The sequence below is a fragment of the Anabrus simplex genome, chromosome 11, assembly GCF_040414725.1.
Source record: "Anabrus simplex isolate iqAnaSimp1 chromosome 11, ASM4041472v1, whole genome shotgun sequence".
NCBI classification, from domain to species: Eukaryota; Metazoa; Arthropoda; class Insecta; order Orthoptera; family Tettigoniidae; genus Anabrus; species Anabrus simplex.
The window spans coordinates 88,432,718-88,451,196 of NC_090275.1; the positions used below are offsets into that span (position 1 = coordinate 88,432,718).

Sequence of the window (18,479 nt, forward strand, 5' to 3'; positions counted from 1 at the left end):
GAGCCCCATCAGATTGAGCAATTCAGACAGCAATTTAACATTTACTTGCACCATGTTGGATGCTTCTTGATGTATATTCTGAACTGTGGGGTTGCTGCATGTAATTAGATGACCTCATTGTATATTTTAGAATAAGTATAGTGTATTTTCCCTTGTTGCAAAATTTGAAACCGATATCTTACATGGGTTTAAAAGAATAAATTATTTAGTGAAAGTACTCCACAACTATACCTTCCAAGCAAATTATTACTCTAGGTTTGCCAGACAGTGAGTCAGATAGTCCGTGGAAAGGGTTAACAGAGTAATAGAGCGGAATGTTGCAGGTTTTGTTCCTAACAATATCTGATATAACTTACTTCTGAGGCAGAAAAGAAAATCCTTCACTCCGTTTGAGCACTCTGAAGAATAATGGAAACTAACCCAGCCTTCTGGCATGCAGCCATACTTGAAGGCTGAGAAGAAATAAATGTAGAAAATTTGGGATTGATGATTTGGTAATGTAAAATGCCTAGTTTTGATTATTGATAAGGATTTGCCGGGCTGAGTGGCTCGGGCGGTTGAGGCACATAAAGGACCTCTTGTAGGACAAAATTCCAGCACCTCGGCATCTCCAAAAACCGTAAAAGAGTAGTTAGTGGGTCATAAAGCCATTAACATTACTATTATTATCATGATAAATTCTATAACCTTGTGATTCAAAAGGTACTTCCATCGTGTTTCTCATTTCTTGAAGGCCTAATATTCAATTTTTTGTTTATCTAATTCATCTGTAAAAGTCTTACGTCTTCCAGTTTTACAGAAAGAATTAATATTATGTGTTGCAGTGTAGTTAATTTGATGTTTAATCCTCTTAAGTTTAGTTGGTTGCAAATGCTCACTCATTGCTGTCTCTCAGTTGGCTACCCACCAAATCCAAAGTAGCCTTGTCCAGATTGGACAGGACAGTGGAATTATTTTCCTAAAAGACTTTGCCATATTGACTATCAAAGGTAATGATCATCATTATTACCAACTTCGGAACTTTCATCACCTTCCCACAAAACGTCATTGCTGCCATCCATAGCATTAGAAATGCTACATTTCCTGCAGCTCTTCCGTATGAGAGTCTCCAGGGATAAGATTATGCCGTGAAAATCCACAAACACAGTAGCTGAACTTTCGGGCGCTCAATGCGACCAGTTAGCGTCAGTGTGTGATTATTTTCAATTTCTGGAAACTGTATACTCAGTCCACAAAAAGCTCTATGATCACTACATGTTAATAGCATATTTTTCTTCTTTCTCCAATTGCGAATACACTACTTGTCAATATCGTATTTCCTACCGGTGGCACGATTTCTAATAATTTTGGCTTCCCGAACTACTTTCAGTTTCTCACTCGCAGTAAAAGATTGCAAACGCTTTGTGGAATTCATGTTGATACTCTGAGAACGTGCGCGAGACTGACGCCAAGCGTGGAGGTAGTGTATACTGAGAGCGGAGAGAGCATTGTTGCCAAGCCGTGCCAGCGGTGATGCCTGGTTTACATGCATTTGGAAAGATAAATTTTCCAAAAATTTTATACAAGACCCTCTCCCAATTTTGGAAGCGATATTTTTTGGGGAAAAAAATTCAGGTGGTATTCAAGATTATACAGTACTTTATGGGAGGAAATGCATACCCTGACAATTTCTTCTGTGTGGTAGTTCCCTAGCATAAACAGCTTTGAGTACTAGGGCATACGATTCATAGGGATAATAACCAAACCTCTTGTAATAAATATATCTTGGAAATTTTCTTTGGAGTTTCTCAACTAGACACTTTTCACTTTGTAGGGATTCCAAATAAGAGGCATATTCTAGTCTTGATCTTACATTCATGGCTGTTAACAGTAAATGAATTCTATAGTAAATGAACATGGTTCAGTTGTATGTTATTAATATTGTATTTTTTGTTTCAGTTGCAACCTATTACTACCTGTTGGTAGTCTACAGTTTCTACGTTCAGCTAGTAGAGATACCTAAGGTAATTGGCATATAATTACTAACCTTCGACAAATCAAGACTTAATATTTGTACTGAGAGTTGAGTACCTTTCATCACTTCCCAGGGAGGACAAAAAATTTCTATCTGAAAAGGATGACGAACTAGAAAACCTGATCAGTTTGGTCTCCAAAGTATCTCAGTGAGTGAAAATGTTGAATTTTTGTATTTGGTTTAGTTTTTAATCTAAGAGTGTAAAATAGAAAAATTGTCAAGTATTCAGTATAAAATTGTTAATGTATATAAAAGCTCATAATGACAGAAAATGTTCAGCCTACAAAAGTATGCAGATCTGAACAGCAAGAAATTTGAGGGTTTTTTCTTTCTTTCCCTGTAGTTAACATGGCATGTTAAAGGATATGAGTAAGTTGCCTCTGTCTCCAGGTCAGTTTTGATTGAACATTGTAAAGTCTCTCCTTCATTTGTTTTAACATTAATCTGCAAGACTTAATTGTTTTTCATCTCTGGTATGATACCATTTTTAAGATTCTTTTTAAGCCAAGAAGCACAGGAAGTGCTTTTTAGAAAGATATATTCATGCAGGAGATTGTCGGTCATTTTTAAAGATAGTGTAGAACAGAAACACCATGTTAGACGAGGTATGAGTGGCTGGATCTTAATTTAGTTTTTTTTAATACAAGGTATGAAATGAAGGTGCATTCATAGATGTAACTCCCTCTCTAGCTTGTATTTTTGGTGACTGTCAAATGGGGTATAAGTTGTTCAAAGTAGTGAGCCAGGGAAGTTCTTTTGCGGTGGATCTGCCCTGGAGAGTGCATTAGGAGCAAACAAAACTTTGTGTACTCAACCACAGTCATAAGGTGCTGGAAGTGTTGTCCTTAATGTTACAGGCGTACTTCAGTTTACACATTCTTGAAGACTTTTAAGACTTTTTTTTTACATAAGCGACTGCACATTAGTTATGACCTGTTAGTACATTTTGGTATTCTAAAATTTTTACTTTCAACTAACAGGAACCTAAAGCATTTGACATATAATTAATCAATTTTGACAAAGCAGCACTTAATATTTGAACTGAAAGTAGAGTACATTTAATCTCTTCAGAGAGAGAACGGATTTCAATCTGAAAAGGGTGACGAACTAGAAAACCCAATCAGTTTGGTCTCTCAAAAGGTATTATAGGGTTATTTTCATATATCACATTTTGACTGCACCCCAAAAAAGGTCATTATGAGAAGTCAAACTGGAGGATCTTGATGGCCAGATTTCCTTTAGTACTTTCTGTCCCATGAACTTGCTTAAAAGTGAGTGTGATTGGTGGGATATGCTGTGTAACATTTATGCTGAAACAGCAATCGCTCTAGCTTGCATTCAGCTAACCAAAAAATAAGTTCTCAGGAGACTAGACGTTCAAATTCACAGAACTCTCAAAGAAGATCGCCCCTATTATTTGCTCGTGTTATGGCAACCCCCAGACTGATTTTCTGTGAATGTAATGGAGTTTCTCTTGTGTTGGGATAGTCTGAAGACCAAATCCATGAATTTTGACAAGTTTGCTTAGTGGTACAAGCAAAACCATAATTTGTCCACGATTTTCATGTCGATTTATAAATCTCTGGATCCATCCATTCCTTTCCATTTATAGGGCTACAAAAGTTCTTTTCGCACAGCTTTCTTTACCCCCTTTAAGAGTTTTTGCTAACTTGCATGTTTATTTTGTAGTACTTTGCACGTTATATCAGAGAGATTACCAGTTTTTTTTGCGAGTTAATATCCCAGGCCTGCCACTTCTTGGCATGTCACAGACTGAACCATTCGCTAAATTTGCATATCAAATTATGTACAGTAAGCCTATTTGGACACCTACATGGCCTTAGTGAAAAGAAAAGGTTAAAGTTATTGGCCATAAATAAAAATGTTAGGAGGCGAACCCTTGCACTCCTTTGAAATTCACTTGAAAGTTCTTAAAAATCCTATGTGGGCTTATGGCCTGCGGATACAGAGGCTAAGCCTATACTACAGAGGTGACTAGATGGAGAGAGAATTTTAAATTCCGAAAGAGAAATTTTACATTTTATGAAATTGTAGTCACCCCAGTACCAGATTGAATGGGAATTGAAAGAGGGTTCACACTCTTTATTCCCTAAGTTAGAATAAAATCGTAGACTTGTTTGAAAGTTTACATTGACAGACTAAGTTTTTACATTAAGAAAGATTCCCCTCAAGTTAGCTTTCTAAGACTATTACATGATTAAAAGATGTCTGCCATTTCCTTGAGTTGGTGGGCCTTCTGACGATGGGCGAGACTTGCCCTCTGCCTCCGACACACACTAAACATTGAGACTGGAGTGATGAAAAGACAACATGGCCCAAAAAATCCCATCTTTTATAACGGAGAGGAAGGTTCCAGAACTATCTGGGTCAAAGCCCAGTACACGTCCATGATTTCTATTGGTTAGTGTTAAATACAAACATATTTTTGATTGGTGGAAAATTTATATGAAGGAAGGGCAAATACAGTAGTGACAATACGCGACACTTCCGGATTTAGCCTTGTTAACCCAATCGCTGCCAAACCCGTATATACACGTTTTGGTGCGGTGTATACTTCACCGATCTCGCAAATGAATGCGAGGTAATGTCATGCTTTGAGATTCCGTGGAAATGCTCAAAGAAGTTCTGTACTGCAGATATACCACTCCATTTCGCATGTTTTGAAAGCGATCTGGTTTTATTTCAGCTTCGTTTGAGTCACATCTTTTACAGCTTACGTGTAGCCATCATGGCGTCTTGAAGTATACTGTACATTCATCTCTTGTCGAAGAAATTGAATGTTTCCTCATAAATGGTGGTTCTGGAGAGCTATATTTTAATAATGAAGGTGGAGAATAAGTGGCAACATTGAACTACAAGAAAGTGCGAGACAAAGTAGTAACGATGAGTCTCGTGCGGAATTGTTACCCCTTCCTCAGATAAAATATTTTTTCCCCAAATGTAAATGATTGATATTACCAGTTCTTGGATAAAGAATTTTATATTATATTTCAGTAATAGTATCAGCGAGCGGAGTAGCCGCGCGTATTAACATGCTACGGCTATGGAGCCCAGCTCTGCACTTGGCAGGCGAGTGAGTTCGATCCTCATTGTTAGCCGTCTTGAGAATTTCTTTTCTTTGTGGTTTCCCTTTTGCACTCCCAAGTAAATGCCGGGACAATTCCTATTCATAAGCCGATTCCTTCCACTTCTGTACCCAGTTTCATTCATAATCATCTCAACTGAGGTTTGCATCGGGAAGGGCATCTGGTTGTAAAATGTGGTGGAAAATCTCACTTCATCCCCGACATCGTACTGGGCTGCAGGGCTAAGGGGACGATATGCATTCCATTAATAGTATCAGTAAATATCTGTCAAGGTGCTTCTTCCTTAAAAGAAAAACCCGGCCCACAGGGCTCGGCTGGTCATCAAAACTCGGCAGTGAAAAGGATAAAATGGGGGACAATTCGCAAGTGGCGCCCCTAGTCGCGTGACCTGAAAATTCACGCTAAATTCAAATATAATTGGAAATGTATATGCAGAAATGGATAAGTAAATTACGTCTAGAAAGCGTTGCTAAAATATTAACGTACAAGTTGCTAAAGCAATTCTGGATACATGAATTAAGAATTATTCAACAGGTTATTATTTAAAGACTGAAATTAGACATATAATCAAAATGTGAAATGGACTGCTGTGAAAGGGCTTGATCATTCATTTATGCACTACTTTTTTAGCTTTAGCATACCTGCCTGAACTTTCACGGCTAGATTTTTTTTCTCATTTAAAAGCATTGTACATCACATTAGGACACTTGTCAGTAAAAATATCGGCACATTCCTTACACACATGATTCAATGAATTTACATTTAAGAGCTGGACAATTTTCCTTTTAACTCGAAGCCTACTAACAGAAACTATAAATTTAGCTGCAGAAACATACAAAATTTCTCTATAAGCAATACTTGCCATTACATTAAGGCAGGGCCTCTAAGGGTGCATGCGCCCGTGCATTGCACGGCGCAAGGTGAAGGAGACGACTTCGCTAGGTTGACCAGAGTGCAAATCCCCACTCCATATCCCCTATACCTGTCTCACCCTTTCGGCCTGTCTTCGCCTTCTTCACCTTCCCCGTTGATTCTCTCCTCATTGCAAAATGTTTGTGCGGTGACACTATTGTATGGGACAATGTTACCGATGTTAACACTTCTGTTCATTTGGTTTGAGCAGACAATTTATCTTCTAGCTCTTCTTTTCCTTTATCTTTGCAATGATACCAGTTATGCCTGGAACAAGGGACCGGCTGACAACAATTTGAGAGCCTTCTTTAAATTACAATCAGAAATAGGCCTACTCACACGCAATCTAGTTTTCATAAAAGTCAAAACAGGAAAAAATAACTTTAACATATGCATGTGGAACCAAACATAGAAATAATCGTAGCTGCTTCTCGATGCAGGTTAGCAAAATCTTCCTTTGACGAACTTGCGTAGAATTTGAGCAAAGCCTTTGTATTGGAAAATTGATCTTTTTGATTAACTTATCACATATTATCCCATGGATTCAGCATTTGGCTTTATCGTCACGACTGACAAATACAAAAGTTCCCAGTTGATTGAAATGGACTTTCGGAAGTCTTCGCGTTCTTCGAAACAGGTTGCTCGATTATTATTGTCTTGTGCTTATCTATTTCACTGATAAACAAGCTGTCTTATCACCAAACGCTTCGTTGCTCTCAGCACGCTACACCATCGGAGTCGAGCAGAGTCAGACCGATGCACAGTGCATGGAGTCTCTGCGCCTCGATTTGCACACATGAGATTTTGGGAGTTTGAGAAGCCCTGCATTAGGGTAAAGCAAATTTGCATCATCACATTTCTTAAATCACCCATATTTTCTTCAGTGCCCGACAACGCATTACAGCATTCCAAATGGGGTAACTTGGAACACAACCTGCTGCACACGTGTGCATATGCATTTTCCTGAATTAAATCAAAACCCACAGATCACACCTACAACACCACATCGGTATTGAAGGTTAACTGCTGCACTAATACAATAAAATAAGCTTTTATTTTAAGCCAGTTAAAATATGGGTCATGCAGGTCAGAAGTTTAGGAAGTAGGCCTTCTATAAAAATATCTTTGTTACTGGAAGAATATATATGCAAACACAGTATTTACTTAAATTTTCTTGCCATGAGGGAAACGGAAGAAAGAACGCGAATCCTTCTACACTTCATAGTTATTTCAGCCAAACGCAGCATGTATCTTTCCACTCATATTGGCAGGAGATATAAAGGAATGATACGCTACTATTTACTTATGCCAACTTAATGCAAACGCATGAATAACCCCAGAAACTTCACAAAAAAATACACGTGCCCTTATGACAGAATCAGTAACTCTCAGGTCACTCCGCTAGACAGAGCTCTAATCGCTGTCCCTCGATATCTCGCCGAGTGTCTCTACTGTATTTGGGAAGGGATAGCAGTGCTAGTAACCTAAGAACACAGAAAAGAATCTACAAATATTACAGTTTTACAAACTTAGAAACTGCATTTCTTGGAAGATTAATTGTTCATCTTCCCTCCAGAGGGACACATAAGTAGACAGTACACACACCTGATCATAAAATAAGAAACTTCTTGTGCAAGAATTCACTGTGCATAATTGCAGATGGCCTTCTAAAAGGTGCTCACTTTAAATGATCCGGGGTACAGTCACAAATAATGAAAGTGCTAAAATTGAAAATACCCTGTAAAATATGAAAAAAGGACCAAGCTGCATGGGTGGTTTCGTCTCTTTCAAACCATTATTTCCATTTAATACTTTAAATCTGGCATGCAATTTTAGGTCAACTATGCCTCTGAGAGGTACTATTGTCATTCAACAGCAGCATGTCGATGAATTCATTCACCATTGCCAAGCAATACGTTTAAAAAAATACCTCGGTCTCATGGAATATGTTCTAAAACAACTTCCTAACAAATCAATATTTTTTAAAGACTTTTCAATAAAAATTTGTAGTCTAAGAGGACTGATTTAGTAGAATTAGTAATATGTAATTCTTGAAACTTGGTTTCTGGTTTTTGGAACCGAGAATTTACTATATACTCCGTAAGTCTCCTACAAATATTAGACCATGTATTTCAGACTGATCAAATTGATAAACATGCCTAATACTAGTTGTGTCAAATAGAGAATATGCATTCATCTATAAAATGCATGCTTTGATGAGAATGCTTTTAATCCGAAAGTTCCTGAAGGAAGTTGGTGTTATGGATACTCAGTGTTGTAGAGATAATGAGTACTCTTATCATGACTAATAGAATACCTAGCGAGATCACGGCGTTCAAGTGCGCTCCTGCAGCATGGCGCTAGTGGAGCCTAACACCAAAGTTACAGGATCAGAGCTTTAATGGAGGTTACCCCGACAACATTCAATTGTTGAGACTTTTGAGTAATAGTGTCACAGAATTTTTATTAATATTGTCCCCATGTATCTTTGGACTTCCACGAGATAAAATAGGACATTACATAATTTACAGACTTTTTAAACAGAGTACATAAAAACATTAAACTCATCATATTGCAAATACTGCTGACACTTTCTCAAATAAAGTAAATGAAGTAAATATCTCACCAAAACTTGTTTGAGCCTACTTTTTATAGTTTAAAAGTATGCTTACGAGATTGTCGTCACACCAGGCAAATGCTGGGGCTGTACCTTCATTAAGGCAACGGCCGCTTCCTTCCCATTCCTAAGGCTTTCCTCTCCCATCGTCGCCGTAAGACCTATCTGTGTCGGTGCGATGTAAAGCAAATGGCAGATTGTCGAGCCTGAAGATCTCTGCGGATTTATCTCTAGTTCTGTTGAAGAATCGATACTTTAAATAGTGGTCACCAGTTTGGGAATGTCCAAAGTGTGTTCAATACAAATTTACAATTTACAATCTTTAAATTGAAATTCCATGTTATTAATCTGTCCCTGTATGAAATTAGTCCTAGCTTTGGCTGAGGAAAGACCTAATTTAGCTCACATTAAATTAAGACTTGCGTTCTTTAGTCTCCTTTTGAGAGACAGTTAAGAAACCTTGTCCTTTCGGCTTTGGTAAGGGATTTAGAATGGCCCTGTATTTGACTATCGATACTAATACGCTGACCTTGAACTTCACCATTTAATGTTGCCATCACTGCTTCACTTGCCTGATTCTCGTTTCTCGTCTTTTTATTACTGGGTGCTTCACTTGCGCGATTCTTGTTTCTCGTCCTTTTCTTACGGGGTGCTTTCACAATTTTACCTCGGTGGATAGACATTTTGGTAAATTTGGGAAAATGAGGTACTGCTCACACGAGGAAGTTCCAGGTTTTCATCATTCACTACAAAAGTCTGCCTGTATAATTAAATCTTCCAAAAATGTAGGTCACATATTTTACTTTGGCTAATAATTGCTTATTTCTTCACAGTGTAACTCTCGCCCACTTTGCTAACAGGTTATTTTCTTTTGTCGGTGTTAAAGAATGTCTAGCATCCTGCTTCCTTCTGTAAACAGATTTACAGCCAGGAACAAAATGGTACATTTTCTTGAAATAATAGAAACACTGCACAGATCCTAACACAGACTTTCGGAAAATATTAAAACAAATGCCCTCGATAGGCGTTAAAATTATCACCATGACTTTGCACATGCACGCACGCTCATTACTTTAGTCAACAACTTGGCGGACATGATGTTGCAGCTGGTTCCTCGCGAGTACAGCACCAAACTCTGGCAGGACCACTAACGACAGTGCTGAGAGAGCGGAATGATCACACTAAGTATTATATTAGTCATGCTCCTACTATATACTCTTAGTACTGTGTAAATCCATGGAAAAAAAATAGGGTTAACCTTTTAATGTAGGAAATAGTGAATATAAAATGCATGGACTCACTTTTCTCTTAAATGCATAATTTTAATAGTAAAGAATGTTATGCCTTATAAAATTTGGCCTGCAAGCCTCAACAATCCTGTGGCCTCATTAGTTCCATACTTATCATGAAAACGGGCTGACCATTCTCGTCTTCGTTTCAGTCTGCTTCTCTTGCCCTCCAAGGCATTGTCCACTTTTCTCGTAGGTATCTTATCCTCCATTTACCTCATATCACCCCGCCACCACCGAAGATGTTTTATATGTAACCTTGATTGAGCATGTTATAATAAAAAGGAAAGGCATTTGAAACATGAAACAAATTTAGGATGGTTACAACACAATCATAAAATCAATATTAAGCAAAGTTTAAATACACGACAGCTGAATGGCAGGATGTTTGAAAGCGGTAGGAACCCCTATGAGGCAATGGATAGTAAGATTTTCATGGCCGAAACTTCAAATAAAGAGCACTATTTATTCAAATAACATATTTAAAAAATCAAGGTTAGTATGCTGTCATTTCTGGATGGATACAGTACTTTTGCATCCATCTCTTGGCACAGGCCAGAGTAAAGTGTAGCTTCCACCGAAGTCCCAGTCAACATCCATGGCTGTGACAATATGGAAGTTGCTGGGGTATGGGCAGTGCTGAGTAATGACATTCAGTGCATCTGAGTGTTATGAAAGGTGCTGCTCATAGGGTCAGTCGTGCTGCAATAGTACTTTCTGACCCAGTGAGGAAAGCAATTGCAAACTACCTCACTCCTCATATTACCTAGTACGCCTCATTTTGGTGCTGCCATTGGTTTTTGGGGTTTCCTTATAACCGCATAATCGTTGGTGGTGCTATTTGAGGATCCAACCAGCCTCTGGGCTGATGACCTAACAGACAGACATGTAACAGGTTGCCCAGAACAGGGCTTCAATTATGCTCGGTTATGACGTCAGCCAGTTACCCACCGCTAAGGTTAGGAACCTTGACCGCCAGTCTCACCAAGTCTGTGCAGTAATACTGTGAGTAGTGTGAGTGTTTCTATAATATGTGCAAGTGAGTTGCAGTTTTGATTTTACAGTTTCATAGTGCTTTCTATGACTAGTCCTTGTGATGAATAGCTGCTTTCTTTTGCCAGTGTTATTTTGTGTTTGACTTGAATTGGTACGAGGTGTATGGTTGCTGCGTGCAATAACAGCTGGGTGAAAAACCAGGAAAGATCCCTCCAAGTCATCAAATACTTCAGTTTTCCCCAAAAAATGAGGAACTGTCACAATAATTCTAATTACTTACCAGTGACAATCACGTGGAAGCAATACTAACCCTCTCATATTATGGGTAAAATCAAAAGGCCAGGACCTAATTTTTAAAATTACACTCCATCTCTTACCAATGCTTCATGAAATTAGGAAAATGATTTAAACCAAAATAAATTTAATAAATATACTCAGAAATAAGTAACATTGATCAATTAAGATGAAAAAATTAGGGTGCGAAATTTAGAATAAGAACATTTGAATTGAGGTACCTCAGTTTACTTAAACACACTAAGTTCTTGAAAATTTACTAAACAAATGTAAAAACATATTTTTCAGCAACGCGGAGTGGAGAATTATACCTGGTGTGAACAGCTACAACTTGTTCTACATTCAAACGGTGGGTTAATCCCATATCTTAAAAAAATAAGAAAACATTAAAGAAAATTTAAAACATGTAGGCTAGTTTACATTACAAGGAACCTGACAAACCAATGATGAAATTATATACTTCACAGTTAAAGGAAAAGGTGAAACAGAATTAAGGAGGCAGTTATGAGTTAAGTTAACTTTACAGTTTATATAATAAGATTAAAAAACTTTCCTCCTCACAATTTAGGATGGGGTAATTTATCAATTACTCTCATTAATCAGTTATGCCCATTGACATTTAAGAACTTGACCAGTGGACCTCAGTGGGGAAAACTCCTGCAGTTGAAATTAAATTAAGTTACTTTACCATACTAAGGAAAAAAATTAAGTTCGGAAAGAAATAAAAAAAACGTTGGACTCGCCCACTTGGGTGTCAGTCAGTCTTTTATGAGATCCCGATCAGAAAGAACTTGCTTATGCACGCACTGCAGCAGTGCGCTCGCAAGTCTGAAGACAGGAAATCGCCTCCTAAAGTATACAATTAAAAGTACAGGACTAACCCCTTTAGGATTTATTGGCTAATAACAAACGTTTTTGACCAATCCTGGTAAATCTTCTTTCTTGCTGATGCTTTCAGAATAAAATATTCTAAAAAGTACAATGTGATTAAACTGGATGAAACTCCTAGAATGCAGCAAGTGTACCATAGGGTGTTCTAAACATTTCTCATAAAACAAAATCTCAAACAGGGTTACATAAGAATGTTTAAAAAAAAAAACCTACAGCTGTAATTTTTTTGCCGTCACGTTATACATAAAGCTTAATCCATCACATCATGCCTAACTTGGATTACCGATTCCAAGTCCCCTCCTGCCATTGTTCCCTCCTGTTTGAACTAGCAATCATTTTTTTATACTTTCATGCCTGTTGGTTCTTACTTGTGAATAAGATATCCTGAGTCCACCCAGCTTTCACTCCTGTACAAATACAATCTTCAAGAGTGCTGTCAGAATACCATTGAATGCAACAGCTAGCTCACTGAATTAGCTGTACTACACATTTATTTGGCACTCCATGTTAGCATGATTGTTCATTGTTCAGCCAACACATCAATTTTTAAAAACTCAGCTAGGTCACCCAACAGAGATCCCGTTTCTCTCCTATTGGACTAAAATGCAATATCAAAATTGGCATGCAGGTAGCCTAAACGGCATTGTATTGAAATCCCTGTACACGGTAGCTGAAACTACGTAAAACTTAAAAAGAAAGTAATAATATTGATGGTTTGCAGTGATCATTTAACAAGGTATTTGAGCTTTCTTCATTCAACTGTATTGCATTTATACCTAAGGATTAAATACTTCAGTGCCAAATTAGGACATCTGGCCATATCTGGTAGCTGTAGGTCAATACCGAGACTGAATGAAATGGGTACATGGCATTTTCGTGGTAAGTTACTTTTTTGTTTTGTATTAGGACTCGGACAATTCTGCAAAAATGTTCCTCCACTGTGTATCCAGTTGGCAGTTACATCACTGGGACCTCTAGCAGATATGTTACTCAAATATTTGAATCTGCCAGACTTTCCCAAATTGCTTCCCTCCCATTTCAATGAACCGCTCTTGTCTGAATCATTTGAGTGATGTACAGCAGGGACATCATCCCTAGCTTCTCACCACGATGGTTGTGAAGGTTCTTACCCAGAAGGACGGCTAATATGACTGACCTAGTACTAAACTATGCAAAACCTCTGAGCATTGCCTGAAAACTAATGAATGAAAAGCAAACATACTAACTCACAAAATCCTTAAGATACTGTGCTATACTTAATCTCTAAATCCATGCATTCTTATGTTCATAACATTGCAATAACAATTTTACAGAATTAAATCTGCACAATCACAGTCTTGCAACAGTAAATGCATTACCTCATTTTGAACCACTTTTAATGTGATCTTCAGGAAAGACTTCCAAAACATTCTTCTTATTCTTGTAATTCAACGTTCATCACAGGAAGAGTCGGTACAAAACAGGATAGAGGTGATGACTTTGCAGTTCATCTCGTGCTCAGGAGGTACAAGCCTTGCAGCCTGGGAAGGCAGTACCCTCTCACAGCAAACTTTTAGTCCATTCCTGGATGGGGATAATCTGCTGAGGGTGGATGGTGGATTGGTGAACACTCAACGTACCATTTGACTAGAAACGCTCCACGATAATACCAGCTGAGCATCATGTAACCAAGCTGCTTATTTGGAATGGACATGTATGGTTTTGCATGCTGGGAGCAAACTTCTTTCAGCCATTGGATATAAACTTCATGGTATTTGATCTGTATTGAATTGTGATCACAATAATAAACTTGTTTTTATGGTCCACCTTTTCAGTACTATATCATGCAATGTTTACGTTACATTCTTAATCTTGGTTGGAACTAGTTTTGGCCTTGACTAGGCCATCATCAGCCATATACATCAAATGGCTAAAACAAATGCACAAACACAAATGGCATTGAAAGGTAATAATGAACTATGTGCACAACACACAAAATGAAATTAAAATAACTTTTAAGTCCTTTGATGTGTTGCATCACGTTAAAATGTTGGTGCTTCTTGTTAAAATATTCTTAAATGCTGATGGAGATTGACGAAGATATGATTAATTGGCAGTTTATAGAATGTAGCATTTTCAAGCATATTTTAACAAGAAGCACCAACATTTTAATGTAATGCAACACATCAAAGGACTTAAAAGTTATTTTAATTTCATTTTGTGTGTTGTGCACATAGTTCATTATTATCTTTTAATGTCATTTGTGTTTGTGCATTTTAGTCATTTAATGTATTTGTTCAATTTTCTGTTATGGTTGATGGCCTAGTCAAGGCCAAAACTAGTTCCAACCAAGATTAAGAACATAATGTAAACATTGCATGATATAGTATTGAAAAGGTGGACTATAAAAACAGATTGTTATTATTGTAACTTCTTTTAGCATCGCTGTAACTATTTTGGATTCCCAATGGCTGGTCAGTTACTAGACAGATGACCTGCAAATGCATCACATGCTTCAAGATAAGGGCCAAGGCTACTGCTGAACTCGTGGGACAGTTACCTGTACCTCGAGTCACACCTAGCAAACCATTCTCTCATTGTGGTGTAAACTATGCAGGACCTTTGCAAATCAAATACAGTAACTCCCCGCAGTACAATGCGGAAAAGATATGTTGCTTTCTTTGTATGTCTACTAAGGCAATTCACATTGAGCTCATAAGCGACCTAACCACAGTGGCCTTTGTTGTTGCTTTAAGATTTATATAGAGACGTGTTCGGTGCAGCCACATCTACAGCAACAATGGGACATACTTCAGTGGGGTGAAGAAAAAATTGAAGGAAATGTCTCGCAATCACTTTTCCCAAGGATTGCATATCTGCTGTAGCAAAGTTCCTGCAGGAAAGATTAGAGTGGTACTTCGTTCCTCCTCACTCCCATCACTTTGGTCTACGAGAAGCCGGCATAAAGTCCCATGAAGAGCCACTTCAGGGAAATAGCTGGGAATACGCTTTTAACCCTTGAAGAGACTATTATGCTACTCACTCAAATTGATGCTTGTAAGAACTATAGGCCCATTATTCCCACACCCACAACAATCCTGATGAGTATGCATTCCTTACCTTAGTGACTTCTTAATTGGAGAGCCTTTGATTTCTTTTCCTGAACCAGATTGTCTCTTAGGTCCATCACATCTGTCAAGATGGCAGCTGGTTAAACTAATCTGGAAATGGTGGATGGCAGACTACTTGGGCCAGCTTCAACAGTTATTTAAGTGGCTCCTCAAGCAGCCCAATCTTGTGATCCTGAATGAGAAGACATTCTGCTACTGATGTGGCCTACTGGATTCGCTGAAGAAACTCATCCTGGGATAGACAGTAAAGTTTGTGTTATAACTGCACGGACCAGCTTACAAAAGGCCTAATACCAATGTTTGCCTCTTTCCTGATGAAATGAACTAGACAGTTTATATACAGTAGTGTAAATCCTAACGTCATTGTTAGCAGACAGTGTAGTACAAGATAAGACTGTAAATATTGCTTCCCTTTGTTTTGATTTAGGTTATGCCCACTTTCAGACATTGGACTGATAATTTTTTACATATACCTTCTAGACCTCAGTGAAACTTATTAATTTTAATTTGTAAACAAATCGGATTGGCATGTTTGGCAAATCTGCCTCGGCCCCTTGTAGTCTGCAATCTGACTTAAGAGAACCGTATTACACCAGATAGCAGTACGCTCCAGTGCATATCTCGTGACGAGCCATAATGGGTGCTGTGCATTATTAGTTAAAAATGTCATCTTGGGTCCGTTCAACTGAGAATAACAAAGTTTTGAAAGGAACTTGTTGGTCCACCTTTTACAATACAAAACAATTTGTTGTTTAGATTAAATTACAACAATTATTCATTCGATACTAATTTTGATGCTGTTTGGCGTCGTCTTCAGTCGAACATAGATCATAGAAACGGGCAATCGTATAAAAATTACTTACACGATGTAAAATACATTATAAGTAAGGCTCGGAAGTTCATGCCCTAAAAAACTAAGAAATATGCATGCAAATATGCTCTTAAAACTTGAAAATATGCCAATAAATATGCACTATTAAAATGAAAAAATGGCAGTAGACAAGTCAAATTAGTATTGATAGTAATAAACTTACATTTATTCCTTGGAGGTTGAAGCAGAAATGGTCCCGCTGTCAATGCTGAGCTCACAACAATCACTTCGCACAAATTTTCAACTGAAAAACATAGTCTGTTGTCTCGCAAAATACTTTTGTAACATGAAAAACTTCTTTCCACATCGCAGGATGTTATTGGGGCATATTTAAATAACTGCTCCACAGAAAGAGGCAAGTCTCTTGGTGTGACACGGTTTTCCTTCAAGAATGCCTCTATCACAAAACTGGTTATAACCAGGATTTTTTGAAGTTACATAATTTATTCTTTCACTTTTTGTCCCATACTACCAGGAACAGAATATAGATTGGATATAGTTTTTTTGAAAATGGTCATTATTTCCTTTAAGGGAGATCTGCGGCTTCCAGTGACGTTATGGCGGTTGGCAAGAAAGAAAAATGGGCATTTATTAAAAAAATTCTCTTCTAACTCAATGCCTGACAATATTTTGTACTGTTTGTATTGATGCAGCTTCATTAGAGTCCAATGAATTAACCACTTTGAATACTTCTATATGCTGAGCATAATACAAAGCTGCATCCAGCGATGTTCCCCATCGTGTTAACAGTGGTGCAGGAGGAAGTGAGATATTGGGTGTCTGTTGATCTAAACAACTTGACTCTTGAAGATTTAACAAATAATTTCTTTGAATAGGCCACAAATTGATCTCCCAATGGGAAAGAATTGCGTATTGCTCAGCAGTGCGATTCAGAGCATGTGCCAAACAAATTATTTGAATTAAGGTAGGAAAAATGCTTTTCAGTGTTTGTCCTGATTTTACCATATAGTAAGTACCTGCATCTGTAACAAAAGTAGCTGGCCGTATTTGATTCCAGAAGGCCATAATAATTTCAATGAGTCCATCACACACTGCATTAGTTACATTGTTAATGGCCAGAGATTCACACACATTAAGGAAATATGGTATAGTCTTTGGTTCCTTATTGAAGGCGCCCACAAGTACATTAGCAAGGAATCGGTTTTATCAATAGACAACCACACAAACTGATCTGCTAATTCAATTTGTAAATTTGACAATACATTATTGCAACAACATCCTACGTAAGTCTTAAGCAATGTACTTGCTTCAGGCACATGTTGTAGAGTGTATTTGGCAAGAAAATGTTTTAATGTGGGGTTATTAATTTTATACAAGGGAATATGAGCAGCAAAAAGTGCTTGGCACAAGTCGTAAGAAAATTCACTAATCCAATTTCCTAAACACTCTAATAGTTGTTTTTGAATAAGATCTTTATTTGAGAGTTTGCTAGTTAAATTCTTGTGTTTTGTTGTGTTTGTGTTGAACTATTTTAAATCTTTTCTCACTCCCTATAGTTTTCTCACACGCTCCACCAGAACAGTACCCTACTAGCTCTAGATATTAAGTCACTTGAAAACTACTCCTGTAAATTAATCTACAACTCAGTTGCTCTTATTTTCGGCATTTAAAGAACTTTTTAATGGACACTTTATACGCGAAATACCGTTTGGTCACAACCAGTTCAAAACACAACTCAATGGACCCAGTCGACAGCTAAGCACAAAACGTGAGAGTAGATGATGAAACGGGGGATTTACTGCATGGCATAACTCCTCACCACATGAAAAGTTGCATCATGCACATTACTGCTAACATCAACCAGATGAAAAAAGCTGATTAAAAAAGATACTGTAAAAACCATTAAACTTACTAAAATATGCCATATAGGCACTGAAATATTAAAATATGATGCATTTATCAAAATCACAAAAATATGCAGTTACATGCACCATAGAAGCCTGTTCAGACTGAAAATTCCATAATTCATGCACATAATGCATAAGCATACATTTTAATCCCTAAAAAAACCATGCAAATGCATGAACTTCCGAGCCCTAATTAAAATAATTCCTGAGTAAAATGACTAGAATATTTATCTTCTTTTTTAGCAAGTTTAAGATTTGCAGGTCTAATACAATATATTAAGAAGACATAAAGAGTGAATTTCTGCCAAACTGGGATCTTGAGAGCCCTGGGTCTGACTTTTGTCACACTTCATATCTTAATAAACTTAACCATGTATTGATCAAGGCGGATTTAAATAAACTATTATAAATAGTTATATTATACACAGTTGATATCTGAAAAACAGTTTGATTTTAAGACTTGTTATCCTTTGAACAGAGTAAGAATAGTAATTCTGTGAGTAATGAAAT

General features: G+C 37.5%; 1 protein-coding gene across 1 annotated transcript in view; it reads left to right on the forward strand.

Annotated features, from left to right (window-relative positions):
* LOC136883088 (uncharacterized) overlaps window positions 1-4,385 on the forward strand; it is a 93,805-nt gene extending 89,420 nt beyond the window's left edge. The window contains exon 6 of the mRNA XM_067155262.2: window positions 1,939-4,385. Coding sequence (XP_067011363.2) covers window positions 1,939-2,018 — 80 coding nt within the window. The 3' untranslated portion in view covers window positions 2,019-4,385. The remainder of the gene's footprint in view (window positions 1-1,938) is intronic.
* Window positions 4,386-18,479: the final 14,094 nt, after the last annotated feature.